The following is a 20,297-nucleotide window of genomic DNA, read 5'->3' on the forward strand; positions in this document are numbered from 1 at the left end:
AAGCCACTTTATTATTTATTAAACTCCCGCATAGAGTGCAGTATTACTGTGTGCCAGACCCTGCTTCAAACACATTCCATGGACTATAAAATTGCATCTCTGAGCAGCTCCTAGAGCTGGTAGTAACAACTTACATTTACTGGGTGATTACTATGTGCCAGGTATTGTGCTAAACACGTTGTAGATATTAACTCACTTAATCCTCGCAACAATCCCATGAAGTAGGTACTGCTACTATCCCGGCTTTACATCTGAAGTACAGAGAGGTTAAGTAACTTGCCCCATGTCATCCAGCAAGAACTAAATTTGAACCCAGAGCTTAGCCACTGATGCCTCTTGAGAGAGAGTCAGACTTAAGTTGAGTCTTTAAAGGTGGTTGACCAGGCATTTGTCAGAGTTAAGAAAGAGAGGTAGGACATCTTTTTCCAGGCAGAGGGCATTGTGTGCACACACGTATAGAAGCGGGCAGCCCACCCTCATGCTTTCCAGGAAGCAAATGTGGCTCAGGTGTAAAGTGCCCGGTTGATGAAGGGAGTTAGCGGAGGGAGTATAAGGATGTACTGTCTGCCCCCTTAGGACACCTGCAGAGAATTAAGGTGGCTGTTTCTCCCTGGAGGTGGAGTGGGTGGGTCACTGCACAGGAGCCTATAGTTGTTGGGCTTTTAAACTCTTATTGGTGTAAGCAGCCACGGAACTCTGAGGCAAGGGGTTGGGGGTGGGAAGGGAAACAGAGAAAAGGCAAGTGAAACAGAAGGGGAGGTGCAGTTTCAGAACCCAGCCAGCCTCTCTCTTGCTGCCTAGCCTCCTGCCGGCCTCATCTTCGCCCAGCCAACCCCGCCTGGAGCCCTATGGCCAACTGCGAGTTCAGCCCGGTGTCCGGGGACAAACCCTGCTGCAGGCTGTCTAGGAGAGCCCAACTCTGTCTTGGCGTCAGTATCCTGGTCCTGATCCTCGTCGTGGTGCTCGCGGTGGTCGTCCCGAGGTGGCGCCAGCAGTGGAGTGGTCCGGGCACCACCAAGCGCTTTCCCGAGACCGTCCTGGCGCGATGCGTCAAGTACACTGAAATTCATCCTGAGATGAGGTGGGTTGGCGACTAAGGCGCACCGGTGGGCACCGCGGGGACAGCAGGGCCCCGCGCGCAGGGAAGCCGCCCGGATCGCCCGGAACCGGGCATCTTCCGTGGCGGGTCAGTCGAGAGCCCGCCGGGTGCTGCTGAGTAGGGAGTCCTGGGCTCGGGGCTCCGCGGGCCGCTTGCAGGAGCAGCTGGCCTTGGCACCGAGCGTGCCCGCGGGGGGCGGGGGGGGGGCGCTGCTCGGTGGCTCTGCTGCGTAGCCGGTGAACACTTGGCACCGATGCCCGCCTTCTGGGCAAGGTGCCCTGAGCCCAGCCCCTCGCCGGGCTGCAGCCCCCCCTCGGCGCGCTCAGCCCCGCTTCACCGCTTCAGGGACAGAAAAGAACTCGCAGATGCAGGGGGTCGCTGACATTTTCAACTTTTTCTGCGATTTCCGCCAGCTGTCTCTGACCCGAAAGTGCCCCCGGACGGTTACAGAGGACACTTGATTAAGTGGTTTGCAAAGCCTGTGGTAGGGGAGGAGGGTGTAGAAGGGCCAAATCACGGAACTTAGTTTTATTCATTTATATAAAGCAGCACTCCGATTCTTTTTGCGCGGCCTGAAATGCATGTGACCAGAGAAGTAATTAACAAAACAATGTCAACTTCTAAAAACTGAGACATTACTTAGATGATAAGGCGCAGCAACTCGGTGAATCTGTACAAACCTTGGAAAAAAACACATTAGTTTATGGGACCTTCCAGTTTTCTCATGCTCCTTTCCAGCTACTAACCTCTCCTAAAGGGAACAACTACTTTTTGGATTTGATTCCCAGGCCTCGCTTTCACCGGGAAATTATCGTTGCTTGTAAAACAGAACAAGCCGGGAAGGCAGGCAGGGGGAGCTGCTACTTTACGCTCTGTGCTTTGGGATAGCAAAATCCCGCATTTAAGCAATCCGAGGAAATGAGCAAATAGACCTCCCTCGCCTCTCCGAGCACACTCAACAGTTCCGGTTGCAAAATGTTCGCCTCCTGGGCTTCCCAGCGTCCCGTTAGTTGTTCTATTTACACATAATTAGATACTTAATGGAGAGAGAAACTAGAAGTTGAGGCGTTCCTCCAGGCTGTATTGTAAAGTATGAAGTGAAATACAAAATGAAATGGTAATGTTAGAAAGCAACCTCATAAAAAAAAAAAGTAACACTGGTCAATGTGAGTACATAAAGATCTATCTCATTTCTTTTGACAGCCCATAGTATTTCATAAACTAGATGTAACCATTTCCTATTGACAGGAAATTAGCTTGTTTCCAATTTTTCAATCCCATTCATTCATCCAACAAGTATCTGTTGAGCACCCACTATGTTCCAGACAGTGATCTAGCTACTGATGACACAAGAGTGAATGACAAAGTTCTCACTCATGAAATTTTCACCTTAGTTGGGAGAAACATGATGCAATGAAAATCTTCATACATATATTGTGTGTACATATGGGAGTATTTCTGTAGGATAGATTTCTAGTGATGAAACTGCTGAGTAAAAGGGAGAATTATGCATATTTTAAGTTTTGATTTTTCCAAATTCCAGGTATTCCATATATACTCCAAAATAGTTGTGCCATTTTACTCTCCCATCATCAGTCTATCAGAGGGGATGCTTTCCCACAATCTCTTGAATGCTGAATATTTTCAACTTTTTTACTTAAGAGAAAAAAGAGCATCTAATTGTTCCCTCAGTATCAGTGAGTCTAAGCATCTTGTATATGTTTATTTGCCATTTATATTTTTTTCTGTGATTTTCCTGTCCAGATACTTGATACTTTCTATTGAGCTGCTTATTTATTTCTTATGGGAGATTTTTATATATTTTAGATAATATTCTCTCTCTCACACACACACGCACACACACACGCACACACACACACACACACACACACACACACACACACATATACAGTCTTACAGCCACATCCCTGAAATCTTGACCTTGTGAACATGTTTTACTGGCAGCACTCTGGACTTGATCATTGCCTTGAGACTATTTCTTTTTTGATATTCTTTGGAAAGACTAACAATGACAGTTTTATTTTCAAACCCAACAAATCCTCGCATGGAAATGTTTGCTCTTGATTCTGCTTTTAAAAAATAAAGAATTATTTTCTCTCTTTCTTTCTGCACCTTATCAGACACAGCTAAAAGAAGTGAGTTGGGCCAGGCACTGTGGCTCACACCTGTAATCCCAGCACTTTGGGAGGCCCAGGCAGGTGGATCACTTAAGGTCAGGAGTACAAGACCTGCCTGGCCAACATGCTGAAACTCCGTCTCTACTAAAAATACAAAATTAGCCGGGTGTTGTGGCGCATGCCTGTAATCCCAGCTACTCTGGAGACTGAGGTGGGAGAATCGCTTGAACCCAGGAGGAGGAGGTAGCACTGAACCAAGATCCAGCCTGGCCAAGAGAGTAAGACTCCGTCTCAAAACCAAACCAAACCAAACCAAACCAAAAAAAGAAGTGAGTTGGCACTTTCAACATTCTGCCTGGAAATCTCCTTACCAAACCTATAAGATCATTAGGTATATTTTCTGCACTTTGTATTGTGACAGGTGACAGTGTTACCAAACTTTTTACCAGGACATAATAGGGTCTGCCTTTCTTCTAGTTGCTAACAATTTCCCCCAAGTCCATCTTGCCTGCACTAACAGTCTCCTTTAGACCTCTCCTCTCCTGCCTGTCACACATTCCTAGTACTAATGCTACAGTATAGTAGTAAGGGTCTCCAGAGAACCAACATTTATATAACATAATATAAATACGTTAATAGAGAGAAAGAGATTTTAAGAAATTGGCTTATATCATTGTGAAGTCGGGCAAGCCCCAAATCTGCTGGACAGGCCAGCAGCCTGGAGACCCAGGGAAGAGTTGATGTTGCAGCTGGAGTCCAAAGGCAGTCTCTGGCAGAATTCTCTTTTACTTCTGGGACCTTGGTCTTTCTCTTAAGGCCTTCAACTGATTGGATGAGGCCCACCACATTATGAAGGGTAACATGCTTTACACCGAGTCTCCTGACTTAAAATCTAAAAAACACCTTCACATCACAGCTAGATGTGTTTGACCAAATATCTGGAAACCATGCCTGGGCGAATTGCCACTTAAAATTAATCATCACGTACATGTTTTAAGGTTTTGTTACACAAGACCTCACTTCCAATTATCACTTTCTGTTTTGGTCATCAGTTGCTGCATAATAAACAACCACCCTAAAATTTAGTGACTTAAAACAACAATCATTTATTGTCTGTCATGGTTCTGTGGTTTGACTGGGATCAGCTGAGTGGCCTGTTTCACTTGGTGTCAGCTGGGGGTGCAGGCATCTGCAAAATTGTCTTGGCAGGAACATCCAAGATGTCCCACTTAACACGATGGCTTCTGGGCTCAGCTGGGCTGGTCAGGCCTCCGTTCCTCTCTGTGTTGCCACACGGCCTCTCTCTATCCATGTGGCCTCTCCATATGGTCTCTCCCTGGTGTAGTTGAATTTCTTCAAGGTTTCTAAACTCTCAAAAGTGGAGCCTGGCAAGCCCACTCAAAGCTTCAGATCCACAACTGGCACAGCTTCCCTTCCACAGATTCTATAGGTTAAAACAATCACCGGACCAGCCCAGATTCAAAAGAAGGAGAAACAAACTCCACCCCTCCATGGAGGAAGTAGCAAAAACAATGTAGACAGCTTTTACCCTTTACATCTGGATTTGTTAGCTTTTCTGTTTTCATTTTCTTCTGGTCTTTCTTTTGTCCTTCTCTTACACTTACTGCTCTATTTTATTACCTTTTATCAATTAGCTTTTAAGATGATAAAAATCTAATACATGCCTCCTGGAATGTCTTCTTGAGCCTAGGGACTTTTGTTTAATGATATATCTTGAGGACCTAGAATAGTGCCTGAAATACAATAGGCATTAAATATTTAGCTGAATTAAATGAATGGTATATAAGCCAGGGTATTAAAAATAACATAAACAAAGTCGTAATAAATATACTTCCCCAGTGAACGACTTAATACCATTACTCCCCAAACCCTCAATTTCTGTCTTGAGCATAGAAACTGTTAATTTTTCCTTTGTGTAGTAGGTCCTTAGTATTTCTTTAGAGGTTGTAGCACTTTATCTTCCTCACTGTTCGTTTCCTTGGTTGTCCTTTTCCAAAAATCTCTCAACAATTTCCCCCAAGTCCATCTTGCCTGCACTAACAGTCTCCTTTAGAACTCTCCTCTCCTGCCTGTCACACAGTCTTAGTAATAGTGCCACGGTATAGTAGTAAGGGTCTCCAGAGAAACTCACTTTCTGCAAGCTTTTTTAGTGTGGGTAGGTGAGTATTGAAGCTTGTTCTTGGCGTTACCAGGTTGGTTCTTTGAGTTGAACCAGGGGCATTACATGCGGAATACTCCTGAACAGATCACCTCTGGTTCTGCTGTCTCAAGGGCCATACACAAGAGCTGCCTTCTGACCAAGATGTCTCTGGGCACACGAGACCTGAAATACACATGGCCAAGACTCAACACAGCGTTTGCTGACTGTCAGAGCTGACAGCATCTCGGTACTGTGGGAGGGAGCCCAGTGTCTGGTGATAGTCAGGACGGACCCAGGTGATGTCAGGGGTGGGGTGGGGCCTGCAGGAGGGAATGGAGAGCCAGCACCTAGGGGAAGCTGGGAATTTAGGAAGATATCCAGAGAGTGTAACTTCAGTTCCACTAATCTCACCTGGGTGAAAACCAGCCCTCTCCATGGATGATGGTGATTGCAGGTACTGATGATAGCTGCAGACTGCTGGTGGTCTAGGCAAGCATTCAGGGATGGGAGCAGGCATTTCTGAGAGCTCCCCTTATCCCTGCCCCAAGACAAGGTGGGGGCCCTGTGGGGAAGGACTATTTTATTCACTTCTGCATCTCCAGTTGTCTAATACATTGCTTATCACCTAATAGTCTCTTAATAGAAGCTTGCTAAATTGAGCTGCCTTGAGTCCACATCATGCTGGTTGAACATAAGTAGAAATTGTGGGAGACTTAATCAGAGAAAATCTTTCATCTGTCTTACCTTACGTTCTAATGATCACTTCTGTGCCCACGAGGACCATCTTTTCTGATTCATGTTCATGTCGATTTCTTTTTTATTTAACTTCCTCTTCAAAATTTCTGGCAGGATTTCTTGGGAGCCAATTCTCCATTTTTACTTCCCATGCCTCCCATTTTAATGACTGTAGGATTTTCTCAGGGTCTACTCAGCAAAACTTGTTAGTACAACATGTGCAAAACAGCAAATTTATGCAAACACTTAGCAAAGACTTAGCTGTCTGCCTAGTGCTAGGGTGAGACATGGGAGATTCACAAATGAAGAAACACAAGCATTGATCTCCAGGATCCTGCAGTGGGAGGTATGCGGAGGACCAACCCGGGAACAGAGCAACGCAACACCACGTGATCTGTAATGACAAAGAGGCCTGTACACAGCCAAGAGGTCACTGAGGAAGGAGCCATTGCTTCTGTGCAGTTAGTGCTGCGCTAGATTCTGCAGGGATGTAAGAAATGTATCCCCATCAAACAAGAAAGACTATGTGAATTGCTGAATATGTGAGCGGAGTGCCAGCACAATGCCATGGAGATGCAGACGTGCCCCATGTGGTGGGGCAGAGTCAGGAAGCACTTTAAGAAAGAAATAGCATTTCAGGTCTTCCTTTAAAGGTAGAATTTCAACAAGAGGGTGCTCTGAAGAGTGTGTGCTACCCTGCCAAGAAAATCCTGGCGGTCAGGTAAGATGCTACTGCCAGGGAAGATTGGCCAACTGATTGACTAAACCCTTAAAGGTTTGGGGATCTTGGGGAGGATTCTGCTGGTGAGAGGGTCTGGACTTCCTCTTGGTCTGTCCACACCTGGACCTTCTCAGCACACAAGAGACTATGAGGGTGACCATTTTGCACAGGACAGAATTCCAGCATGTTTTTCCCCTGGAGTGATGGAATGACCACCTGCTCAACATCAGTGTCCTCACTGAGACCATGAGATTCAGTAGAGTGCTGGAAAGCTTCATGCTTACCTGTGTCTTCTCAATGCTTAGTGTTATGATTGAAGGCTTCCTTCATTCCTACCTTTTGTTCTGGGGTTCTAAGAATCTTAGGTGCAGGCGAGGCACAGTGGCTCACACGTGTAATCCCAGCATTTTGGGAGGCTGACGCGGGTGGATCACGAGGTCAGGAGATTGAGACCATCCTCGCAAACATGGTGAAACCCCGTCTCTACTAAAAATACAAAAATTAGCCGGGTGTGGTTGCGTGCACCTGTAGTCCCAGCTACTGAGGAGGCTGAGGCAGGAGAATCGCTTGAACCTGGGAGGCGGAGGTTGCAGTGAGCTGAGCTCACGCCACTACACTCCAGCCTGGGTGACAGAGCAAGACACTGTCTAAAAAAAAAAAAAAATCTCAGGTGCACCTGAGACAGATTGAATGTGGAAGGGGAAGTGAAACAGGCCTTCCAGGTGTGAGGCCTGGGTGCTGCTATAGTTACAAATGGGGAAGTGAGACTATAGGTCTCAGTTACCTGTAGAAGGAAGGGTAGAGTGGAGTACTTACGCAAATTAGCTAATTCTGGGAGCTTGGGGTGCTACCAGGGTATCAGGGAGAATACAGCCAGGGAATAGAATCTTCTTGAAGCAAAGGCTGTTTGGAAGCCCCCAGAGTGGATGAAAAGGCTCAGTGGGAAACAACAGATATCAGGAGAGGGAGAAGAATATACCTATTTCTATGCCTTTTGGCCTTGTGTTTTGCTTCAGACACTGTTCCCAGGAAGGTCAGTGGAACCCACTGCTCAAGACTCACACTTGCTCCTTGTTCTGTTGTCATAATAGCTGCAAGCAGTGGTGGTGTTCAGCCTGAAGAACGTTCCTTTTCTTTTTTTTTTTTTTTTAAATCACAATGAACACTTATGGCTTCTCTGCTTCCTCCTTTCCTCTTTGTCTTACGACTCTTAAAAAACAGCTGCCAAATGTCAGTTTAGATATTTTGGAGGGAAAAAAGTTGGGAATCAATGTTTACAGGTTGCCTGCAATGTGCTGAAAACTACATAGTTGGTTCTTTTTAAACTTTCTCTGAATCCTGTTAGGAAAGTCCCAGCAATCACATCTTAGTGTGTCCAGAATTCGTGGGTTCTTGGTCTCACTAACTTCAAGAATGAAGCCGTGGACCCTCGCGGTGAGTGTTACAGTTCTTAAAGGTGGTGTGTCCAGTTTGTTCCTTCCGGTGTTGGACATGTTCGGAGTTTCTTCCTCCTGGTGGGCTCATGGTCTCGCTGGCTTCAGGAGTGAAGCTGCAGACCTTCACGGTGAGTGTTACAGCTCTTAAGGCAGTGCGTCTGGAGTTGTTCGTTCTTCCCATCTGGAGTTGTTCATTTCTCCTGGTGGGTTCATGGTCTCCCTGTCCTCAGGAGTTAAACTGCAGACCTTCGCAGTGAGTGTTACACCTCATAAAAGCAGTGTGGACCCAAAGAGTGAGCAGCAGCAAGATTTATTGAAAAGAGCAAAAGAACAAAGCTTCCCCCGTGTAGAAGGGGACGCCAGTGGGTTGCCAGTGCGGGCTCCCCCAGCCTGCTTTTATTCCCTTATCTGGCCCCACCCACATCCTGCTGATTGGTTCATTTTACAGAGGGCTGATTGGTCTGTTTTACAGAGAGCTGATTGGTCCGTTTTGACAGGGTGCTGATTGGTGCATTTACAAACCTTGAGCTAGACGCAGGGTGCTGACTGGTGCATTTACAAACCTTGAGCTAGACACAGAGTGCTGATTGGTGTGTTTACAAACCTTGAGCTAGACATAGAGTGCTGATTGGTGTATTTACAATCCCTTAGCTAGACATAAAGATTCTCCAAGTACCTAGTAGATTAGCTAGACACAGAGCACTGATTGGTGCATTTACAAACCTTGAGCTAGACACAGGGTGCTGATTGGTGCATTTACAAACCTTGAGCCAGACACAAAGTGCTGATTGGTGTATTTACAATCCCTTAGCTAGACATAAATGTTCTCCAAGTCCCCACTAGACTCAGAAGCCCAGCTGGCTACACCTAGCCAATTGTGCACCAGGTCAGCAGGCGGAGCTGCCTGCCAGTCACCTGCTATGCACCCACACTCCTCAGCCCTTGGACGGTGGATGGGACGCCATGGAGCAGGGCACGGTGCTCGTCGGGGAGGCTCCGGCAGCACAGGAGCCCAAGGCAGGGAGGGTGGGGGGGAGGCTCAGGCATGGTGGGCTACAGGTCCCAAGCCCTGCCCCGCGGGGAGGCAGGTGAGGCCCAGCAAGAATTGGAGTGCAGCGCCGGTGGGCCGGCACTGCTGGGGGACTTGGCACATCCTCCACAGCTGCTGGCCTGGGTGCTAAGCCCTTCACTGTCTGGGGCCTGCGGTGCCCGCTGGCCGCTCAGAGTGCGGGCCTGGGGAGCCCACGCCCACCTGGAACTCGCGCTGGCCCGCGAGCGCTTCTCTCTCCACACCTCCGCGCAAGCAGAGGGAGCCGGCTCCAGCCTGGGCCAGCCCAGAGAGGGTCTCCCACAGTGCAGCGGTGGGCTGAAGGACTCCTCAAGCATGGCCAGAGTGGGCGCACGGAGGCCGAGGGGGCACTGAGAGCGAGCGAGGGCCACCAGCACGTTGTCACCTCTAACTAGGGCTGGGGAAATGGACCCTGAGAGAGATTTAAGTAATTTGGTGATATGCTATAGTCACTCTGGCTATGTAATTTATGGAGCCTAGTACAGAATGAAAATGTGGGGCTCATTTTTCAAAAAGCAGGAAACAGCTTTTCCTTTCTTCCAGGGTCTCTTCCTCCACCTGCCGTGGTGGTGTTTGGTTGCTATTTAATGTTGAGCCCTCTTGGGCACAGGGATACTTGCAGGGACAGGGTGTCTGCTCATTTTTCTGTAGACCTCAAAGGTGAGTCCTGAGGCTTCAGGGTCACTGGCCTCCTTTTAGGGAGTCACGACGCCTTGTCTTTGTATTTCAGGAATGATTACGAATCTTTGTAGGTAAAGCGGCAGAATGCCACGTCCTCTCCTGGTTGCCAGGACGTGTTCCTTGTGGTTTAATTGCCGGGTCTGTCCTGCAGACCCTGGCTGAGCGACAGATGAAAGGAGTACTCAGACACAGGTACGCAGTGAAAGAACGGCTAGGGGACTGCCGAAGAGTCAGCAGTCTCGATAAACTGGAGCTGCTCGCTTTTATTCAGTACAGACATAATGCCGAAAGCCTGGAGCCAACGCAGTCTGTGGGTAATTAACATTGTTGTTCCGCCTTGCAGGGAGCAGTCTCGCCGGAGGATGATGAAAGGTTGGTTTCCGGAAGTAAACAAGCTTATTTAAACAAACTCCCCTACATTCCCTTGTACCCACTCCTCGCCCTCTGCGTCAGGGTAAGAGAACAGCTGCCTTCAGCTTATTCTCCCCCTAAGCTTTGCAGAGCCTTCTGACCTTTCAAAAGGTCTGCTTCTTTCCCTATCGGTTCTCCCACTACTCTGACCGATCTCCTATATTTGATCTCACCTTAACAATCACTTCTTAGAGCTGGGTCAGGAAGTATGCAGCATGCACCTGGCACTCCTAATGCTGTGCCCATGATGGGCATTGCTGATTGTTCAGAGCATATTGGATGAGCCTGGTTCAGCCTCAGAATCTTCCACCCAGTGTACCATGGAGATGCTACCAGTTGGTTGGAGTTGCTCTGAGAGGTGACATTTCCTTGTGATTCTGCATTAGAAACATGTTGTTTGTCAGCCGAAACAGGGAAACCTGACACGTTATCCGCCCCCAGGAAGATCCCATCATCATTCCATGCACCTTCAGTCCTGGGAGGTTACTTTAAAAAAAAGTGACTGACATATGAGCGCAGGTCCCCAAACAGAGGGGAGGCAGGATGAGAAGCCAGATGAAGAGAGTCAAGCGCCTGGGGCTGCTTGGCTTGGATGAATCTGATGGGAGGTGGGGTGCATCTAAGTGTTCTCTGCTGATGAAGAACAGACTTGTTGCATGGGCGTAGGTGTGTGCTGTGTAAACACACATCAGAATCAGGACCCCGAATAGTGAATAGGCAAGAGTAACAGCTGAATTTGCCCAGCTCATCACAATTTAACATCAGTTTTCAAAAAGTTAAGAGCGTGGCTTTCATAGCATGCAGAATCAACACACATCAAAGATTGATTTACTCATTTATGAAGGAATCAGCAAAATGACAAACTTAGTTCAGAGAATATTTTGAGGCTCTGAGTAGATATAAAACTGGTTAATGTTTCTCAGGGCAATAAAAAGCTATAAACCTTGGGGATTTCTTTTTTATCAGACAAATTATTTGCATACTTAACAGAAAAGATCTCCAAGTTACCATCTAACTTCATAAGGTTAGAATAAAACTTCATAGAGTTATTAATGAATGGTAAATAGAAAAGACAAACAAATATATGTTTTACCAGATAATTAAATAATTCTTGGTAAACCTGGCAAACAGTACCCCAGTGTGACTCTGAAAAGACATGCTGCCCATCTTTTTGCCTTATTTCCACGTTTTAGGTATTTTTGTAACATATCTATTCAATAAATATGTATTGAGCTCCTATGATGTCCCAGAAACTCTTTTAGATCCTGGAGATATAGCAGTAAACAAAACAGATGAAATTCTTGCTCACATGGAACTTATATTCTAGTAGGGGAGACAGACATTGAAACAGAAAAATACATAGTATGGCAGATGGTGGACAGTATTAAAAAGAGTGCTGTGTGGTGTTTACAACTTACTCATTTATGAAGGAATCAGCAAGATGATAAACTCAGTTCAAAGAACATCTTGAGGCACCGAGTACATTTAAAAGTGGTTAGTTTCTCAGGGCGATAAAAAGCCATAAACTTTGGGGATTTCTTTTTTAGGTATGGAAACCTAAAGTAAAGAAGATGCTATGGTTTGCACATTTGTCCCCTCCAAAACTCAGGTTTGAAATGTAATCCCAGAAGTGGCAGGATGAGAGATTGGCCCTTTAGGAGGTGATTGGGTCATGAGAGGTCTGCCCTCATGAATGGATTAATCCATTCATGGATGACTGATTAATACGCTAATGGGTTAATGGATCAATGGGTTATCCTTGGAATGAAATGGCAGCCTTTACAAGGAGAGGAAAAGGGACTTGAGCTAGCATGCTCACCCTCCTCACCGTGTGATACCCTGTCCTGCCTCAGGACTCTGCGGAGTTCTGGTAAGCAAGAAGGCTGTCACCAGATGTGTCCCCTAAACCTTGGACTTTTTGGCCTCCATAACTTTAAGGAATAAATTCATTTTTAAAATAAATTACCCAGCTTCAGGTATTCTGCTATAAGCAACAGAAAATGACTAAAACAGGAGGCTTTACTGGAAGGTGTCCTCTTAGCAAAGACCTAAAGAAAGAGGGAGAGCGAAACATAGAAATATCTGGGGAGAACATCCCAGGTAAAAGGAACAGCATGTGCAAAGGCCTTGAAAAGCAGCAAGCCAGCCAGTGTGTTTGGAATGTTCTCTAATGGAAAATTTCAAAGATATGTAAAACTAGGGCTAATAATACAATTAACCCCTACTTATCCATTACCCAACTTCAGCAACTATCAACATTCTGCTGTTCTTATTTCATCTATTTACCCATTAAAAAAAAAAGTGTACTTTAAAGCAAATTCCAGGGTTTGTATAATTTTGTCTGTAAATCTTTCGGTCTGTATCTCTAAATCTTTCAGTCTGTAACTCTAAAAGGAACATTAAAAAACACAACTATCATACCATCATCCTACCTGACACAACTGAGTAATTTTTCATATCATCCAATATCGATCAGAAGTTTAATTTTCCATGATTTTCTTTAAAATGTAGTTTTATAATTGATTTGTTCTAATCAAGATTTGCACATTGCATTAAAAATATATGTATCTTAAATTTCCTTTAATTTACAACCATTTCCCTCCCCCATTTAAGAATGCATATTAATTTATTAAACAGACTGGGCAATTCATCTTGTAGAATTTCCCACCTTCTGGGTTTGGCCAATTACATCCTCGTGGTGTTATTTAAAATCCTCCTCTATTCCCTTTATTATCTGTTGACTGACAGCTTGGCCAATCAGAATCACTTGAACGAGCTGATTACACCCCCTTTTTCTGAAACGTTTTCTTCCCTTGAGTCTGTACACACTGTTGGCTTCCAAATTTATATCTCCATCCCAGACCTCTCTCCAGTACTTCTGCTTGCTACTGTGTTTTTCATAACTTTCTGATTTTTTTAGTATCCAATGCTAGAAAATATATCCATTTTGAGAAAGAGACACATAAAGTATGAGCTCATATTGATAATTTCATTTCAAAGTAAAGGGAACAAAGTTTTTATTTAACATTTTAATTTTATACTTGTTTCTCTTTTACACTGAAAATCTTAGTTCTCAATGACATTAATATAATTATGTATTTACTTCCCATATATATGTTGTATATAATTGTTTTATGTATACATATGTGCATATATATTATTGCTAATGAAATGTCTACTGAATGATGTAAGTTTTCTCTGTGATTCTTTTGGTCCTTGGGACACAGGACTTATCCCACTAGTGATGTGTAGTCAAAATACTATGTACCAGTGTTTGATACCTTAATTAAAGGATCTCTCTGGCTGCTGCATTGAGAACAGATGGTAGCAGGACAAGGACATCAGCCTGGAAGCCATCTGGAAGCTCTTTAGTAATTCAGATAAGATTTGATTTTGGCTTGGATGGTGATGGATGATGTTGAGAAGTGGGTGGATTCTGGATACGTTTTGAAAGTAGCTCCCATGTGGTTTGCCATGGGCTAATATATGGAATGTGAGATAAAAAGAAGAAACAACAATGCTTCCAAGATTTTGGGGCAGAGGTACTGAAAAAATGAATTTCCATTTATCAGAAAGAGAAAGACTGTGGTAAAGCAAGTTGGGAAGGAAACAGCAGCTCAGTTTTCCACATTCAGTAACCCTCCCTTATCTAGGGTTTCACTTTCTGCAGTTTCACTTATCCATGGCCAGCCACAGTCTGAAAATATTAAATGGAATATTCCAGAAATAAACAACTCATAAGTTTTAAATTGAGCACTCTTCTGAGTAGCGTGATGAAATCTCATGATGTCCTGCTTTCTTCTGCCCTGGATGTGAATCATCCCTTTGTCCAGCATACCCATGCTGCATATTGTACCTGCCTGTTACTTGCCTAAGCAAGTAGATGGCTACTTGCTTAGTATCCATCTCAGTTATCAGATTGAAAAAGCAGTACATATACATAGGGTTTAGTACTATCTGCAGTTTCAGGCATCACTGAGGGGGTTGGAACATAACCCTGGCAGATAAGGGAGACTACTGTTTTAGTGGAGATGTTGACCAGAAGACTGATTCATATGAGTATGGGGGTCCTGGAGAGAGGTCTGGGCTGGAGATATAAATTTGGAAATCAACAGCGTATACAGACACAAGGAAAGAAAACATTTCAGAAAGAGGGGGTATAATCAGCTTGTTCAAGTGATTCTGATTGGCCAAGTAAGATGAAGATTGGAAATTGACCAATGGATCGGTGACTTGGCAAGGTCAGTTTGGGAGGAGTGGTAGTGATGAAAGCTTATGTGGAACAAATTCAAGAAAAAAACAAACGAGAAGAGAGAGGAATTAGAGATTGTTGTGCACAGACAACTCTTGCAAGAGGTTTTGCTGGCCAGGGGAACAGAAATACAAGTGAAGTAGTGGCTGGATGTTTTCCAAAACATGAAACTTAGTTTTCATAGGAAAAAATGGTTTTTCTTTTTCTACTTATTCAATTTTGTGCACAATTTCATTACATTATATAAGTAAAAACCACAAGCATGAACATGTTTATAAATAGGTAAATAAATAACAAAGTAGATAGAAACAAAAATTCTCAGGTGCGCAAAAGAGTAGTTTATTAGCTGTGTAGAAGACAGAAAACTTGCTTTTATAGAGGGAATGAATAGTGTTGATTAGTATAGTGAGTCAGTTAAATAGGTATCAGTTGAATTTTTTGAGGCAATAAGTACATTTAGAATTGGCTAGGCATTATTCTTCCATTAAAGGAAACTCTTAGAAATAGATTAGGTCAGAAAACCACGAAGACAGTTTTCTTGAATAAGGAGGTGGTGGGAAAAAATGGATGTAAGATGCTGAGAAAAAACAGGAAACTCAACAATAGGTGAAATCAAGAATTAGTTTCGTGTGTGTGTGTGTGTGTGTGTGTGTGTATTTCACAGAAAAGGGCTGAAAGGGGAGGAATGGTTATATGCACAGATTTTTGTATTTGATCTTAATAGGGAATAGGAGATTATCTTTTTTCAGCAAGATATTACCAGCAAATGTCTACTCTGGAAAAAGAGGATAAGAATCTTGTATTTAAAGACCAAAAAGGTGAAAACTGAGGTCAGAAATTTGAAGAGTAAATGTAGCAAGACGCTAACATTCTTGTTCCCTCTAATAACTCTTCTTTTTTAAAAATTATAAAAGTAAAACATGCCCATTGAAGAATATTTGGATGAATACAAGAATATAGAAAAGAATGTAAAATCACTTAAGCCCCCAAGTAGAATTCTAAATAGCGGAGAAACCCACGATTTAAAAAAATAAATAAGGAGATCCACAAAAGGAAGATATATACCTGCTTAAGTGGATGGCCTCAGCATAAGTAGTCTTACAGTTACAATTAATTTTTTTTCTATTATGCGATGTTTTAAAAAATTGCTAAGCTCAGTTGTCTACTCCCTGCTAGCATGTATCAAACATGCTGCATCCACATAGTAGACAGTTATTCTACATGTTTGGTCTTTGGATGTTTTGAAGCAATTAGCAAAGTTTGATTTGAAGAGACATTATAAATTTCCGACGGCGTATTTTTCTCTGGCCATGATCCATATTTGCCTTGATATTGTCCAAATGTTCATTTTATCTTATGACTATCAAGCAAATATTATAAAGTTATTTGTGAATTTGGCACTTCATAGATGAAATATTGTGAAATTCTGAATAAAACTGCTTCATTGATTATCTTGGTTCCTAAGAGAGATAGTTTATGAGTTAAATTATCTCTAACAGTGTCTAAGTTGGCAGTAATTAAATCTCCATGGGAATTCTTAATAAAGGCAAAGAAGGACTGAAAACACCTTGCTGAAACTGAGAGAGATTTAAAACCACACAAAAAATGTAAGATTTAGTTAGTTGTTCACGTTTTGGGGTCCTGCTTTTATGTGTTAATACTTCCAGATAAAATTTTTTCAAAGGTAGTTTTGAACCCCAGGATCTGAATATATTAATTTGTTTATCTCTGAAAACTGTATACTTTGTGTTTCCCAGGTGTGGCTTTCTTCATTTTTCCTACTTGAGGGAACTCCTTTTCCTCCTTCAATATCCTCATATCCTCCTTCAATGTTTCTCAGTCAATATCTCCTCTCAATTTTTCCATTTTAAAATTAAAAATTAAATTATTAACATTTTAAATACACTGAAATGTTCATGGAATAGTAGTACAAATACCCATTTACCCACCACATGGAGTTAATAGACAATAAAAATTTGCCATATTTGTTTTACATCTTTTTTCTAGTTTTTAAAGAAATAACATGTTACAAATAAAATCAAAATACTCCTTCTGCCGATTTCCTTTTCTCCTGTCTCAGAGGCAGATACTGCTACTTGCTTCTCTTGTATCTTTTTAGAAATATTCTCTGCATATATAAGCATATATCCATATATTTTTCCACACATAGTATCTCTTCCGTGTCTTACTTTTTTTCATTCTACAGTGTATCTTGATGATCAGTGTAGCTTTGTTTCATTCTAATAATTATATAGATTCCACTTTACAAATTTACTATACTTTGGACTTGTATCTATGAACGTTTAGATTGTTTTAAACCTTTGGCAACATTACAGACAATGCTGCAATGAAATCCTTCCGTATGTATACATACGTGGATGTGTGTATAAGATAGAATTCTGGAAGTAGAATTGCTAAGTTAAAGCATATGCTACTTAATTTTGAAAAAATTGTCAAACTTCTCTTCACAAGGCAATCGTCTTCTTGAGGTAATGAGAACTCCTATTTCCCCATACCCATACTACACAGAGTATCTTCAAATTTTCTGATTTTTGCTGGTCTGATAAGGGGAACGTTACCTCAGTTTAATCTTTATTTGCATTTACTATGTGTTTTTGCCCTGTAGAGTGAATTTTACTTTTCTACCTAACAATATATTTTTGTGATTTTAATGACATTACTTTTGAGATTTACCCATGCTAATATATAAACTCTGGTTCCACAGTTTTAAGTGCTATATAGTATCCCATTGAATGACCATACTACTCATTTATTTATTATTATCTACTTGTTAATTAGTCTGTTATATTTTCTGTCAGTTTTTGCGGGCATAAACAATGCTAAAGCATACATGTCTACTTGTGCATATGATTTTTTCCCAGTGTGTTTAGTAGAATGACTAAGGTAGAATGACTAAAGTTCTGAGGTGTGGCAGGTGTGCCATCTTCACCTTTACTGGGTATGCTAGTGTGCTGCAGCTGCCGTGATAAAGTACTACAAGCCGGGTGGCTTCAACAATAGCATTGTACTGTCTCACAGTTCTGGAGGCTGGAAGTCTAAAGTCAAGGTGTCAGAAGGGTCGGTGCCTTCTGAAGGTGTGAGAGAGAATCTGCTTCGTGCCCTCTTCCAAGCTTCTAGTAACCTCAGGTGTTCCTTGTCTTGTTGATGGTGTTGTCCCAGTGTCTTCATATTGTCTTCTCTCTGTTTGTGTTTGTCTCTATGCCCAAATTTCCCCTTTTCATAAGGACCCAGTCGTATGGGATTAGGGCTTACCCTAATGATCTCATCTTAACTTGATCATCTGTAAAACCTTATTTCCAAATAAGGTCATTTTCTGAGGTACTGTTAGGATTTCAACATCGTTTGTGGGGGTAAAATTCAATGAATAACAACAGGTATGCCAGTTCAGATGTTTTTGGCTGCAACTAACAGAACATTCAACTGAAAAGGTTTAAAATATATTTTAAATTTTAAACAAATGTTTTATAGAGATGAGTTCTGACTGTGTTGCCCAGGCTGGTCTCAAAATCCTGGCCTGAAGCAATCCTTCCACCTTGGCCTCCCAAAGTGCTGGGATTACAGGCATGAGCCACAGAGCCTGGCCACTTTAAAATGTTGTTGACACACATAACAAGACATCCAGAAGTGGGGTGGTCATAGGATCGGTTCAGCAGCACAGTGATGGCCGAGGCTCTTTCCTTCCACTCTTCCATCTCCCTTGAGTGGCTTTCAGCTTCTTGTCACAAGATTGCTGCATTATGTCCTCATATACCTGGAACAGAGGGCAGGGAGAGGGGCAAGAGCACACCCCCATTTCAAGTCTCTTTTCATCCCAAAGTAACATATTTCCCAGCAGCCCTCTTTCAACCCTCTCTAGGCTTCTCCTTAAATTTCACTGGCCAGAATTGGGCCACACGGTTACCCAAAGCTATAAAAGAGGCTTGAGAAGTGAGAATTTGATATTTTGAATCATAATAGGAGACATGCTTTGCCAATAGGAAAGAAGGGTAAAAGAAATCTTCTGGAGAGTACGGAACCAACTGCGTCTGCCACATTGCATATGGCCAAATGGTCACCAAATTTGTTGTATCACTTTATTTTCACAAAATTGGTGTAAAGTCCTCATTGCTATTCATCCTCGTCATCATTCGGAATTCTCAAATTTAAAAAATGCCCATTTCCTTGTTGTTTTATTTTTTTAATTCCCTGATCATTAACACAAGTAATTATCTTTTTATGTGTTTATTTGTCATTCAGGTTTCTTCTGTGAAAAGCCTATTTCTGTCTTTTGCTTGTTCTTAATGTTGAATTGTCTCTACACATTCAGGATTCTAATCTTCTGTCAGTTATGTGGATTGCAAATATAGTCTCCCAGTCTATGGCTTAACTCTTGACTCTATATTTATCACGTCCCTTATTTACTAAATATTTAAATATGATCAAATTTATGTTTTATTTTAGGGTTGTGCCTTTTGTATCTTATTTAAGAACTGATTTCTTTAATGTGAGATCACAAAAGGGTTATAAATATTCTAAAAATGTTAAACTTTTGCTTTTCATAGTTAGATCTTTGATCCACTTGGAATTTATCTTTGTGTGTGGTGAAATTAGGAAGCCCATTTCATTTTTCCCCAGATGGATAGTCAGTTGTGTAAGTGCTGTTTATCAAATAATCCATCCTTTATCGAGGGTTTTCTGATGCCACTTCTGTTGCATCTTGTGTTTCTTTATGTATGTCAGTTTATTTCTGGACTCTCCAATCTGTTTTATGGTCTGTTTGTCGCTATACTACTGCCACGTTGTTTAAATTACTAATGCTTTGATATCCAGTAGAACATGTCTGCTTTCTGTTACTGGAGATAAATTTACATTTTTAAGAAGTTTATATAAATGGAATACATATCATTTACTCTTTTGTGTCTGAGTTGTATGTCTTTGTCATGATGTTTTTGTGATTCATCCATGTTGTATGTATTAATAGCTTGTTCCTTTTTATTATTGGGTCTATTGTGTGTATATATCACAATTTGTTTATCTGTTGATAGACATTTGGCTTGTAGTCACTTTTTGGATACAATGAATATAGGTTCTACGAACATTAGTGTACAAGTTATTGTATGGACATACTGACAGAGCAGGAGCACAGTCCTCTTGGACAAACACTGCCACTTTAAGTTCCAGCTCCGTTTTTAGCCTCATGCATCTCAGGGAAATCACTTCTCTTCTAACTACGAGTAGCCAGAAAGAGCAAACAGTAAACCACAGATAAAACAGCTCAGGCACAGAGGGAGGAGGGAGAAAAGTCTCTTGGGTAACTGCCAAACTTCACCCTCATACAGTGGGCCCCAGTAAAACAGTGGGCGTTAATAAACACATTATTTTCCCTTCAGGTGCACTAAAATAGGGAAGCTAAAAGCAGACTCAGGGGGTATGCCTGCAGCTGCAGAAAAATGTATAAAAACAGACACACAACTCTCCCTCCAAAATAAGCACAACAAAAAACACAAAAGCAGTCCAAGCCTCTGATAAACTCTCCTATCCTAAATCCTTAAAAACTCTTAGTCTGTAAGAGAGTGTGCTGTTGACCTAGCTCA

General features: G+C 42.5%; 1 protein-coding gene across 1 annotated transcript in view; it reads left to right on the forward strand.

Moving 5' to 3' along the window:
- The first annotated feature begins 693 nt into the window (after positions 1 to 693).
- The window catches only part of CD38 (CD38 molecule), a 62,387-nt gene continuing 42,783 nt past the window's right edge, over positions 694 to 20,297 (forward strand). The window contains exon 1 of the mRNA XM_019026042.4: positions 694 to 1,081. Coding sequence (XP_018881587.1) covers positions 849 to 1,081 — 233 coding nt within the window. The 5' untranslated portion in view covers positions 694 to 848. The remainder of the gene's footprint in view (positions 1,082 to 20,297) is intronic.

This window comes from Gorilla gorilla, chromosome 3, assembly GCF_029281585.2.
Source record: "Gorilla gorilla gorilla isolate KB3781 chromosome 3, NHGRI_mGorGor1-v2.1_pri, whole genome shotgun sequence".
In the NCBI taxonomy this organism is placed as follows: Eukaryota; Metazoa; Chordata; class Mammalia; order Primates; family Hominidae; genus Gorilla; species Gorilla gorilla.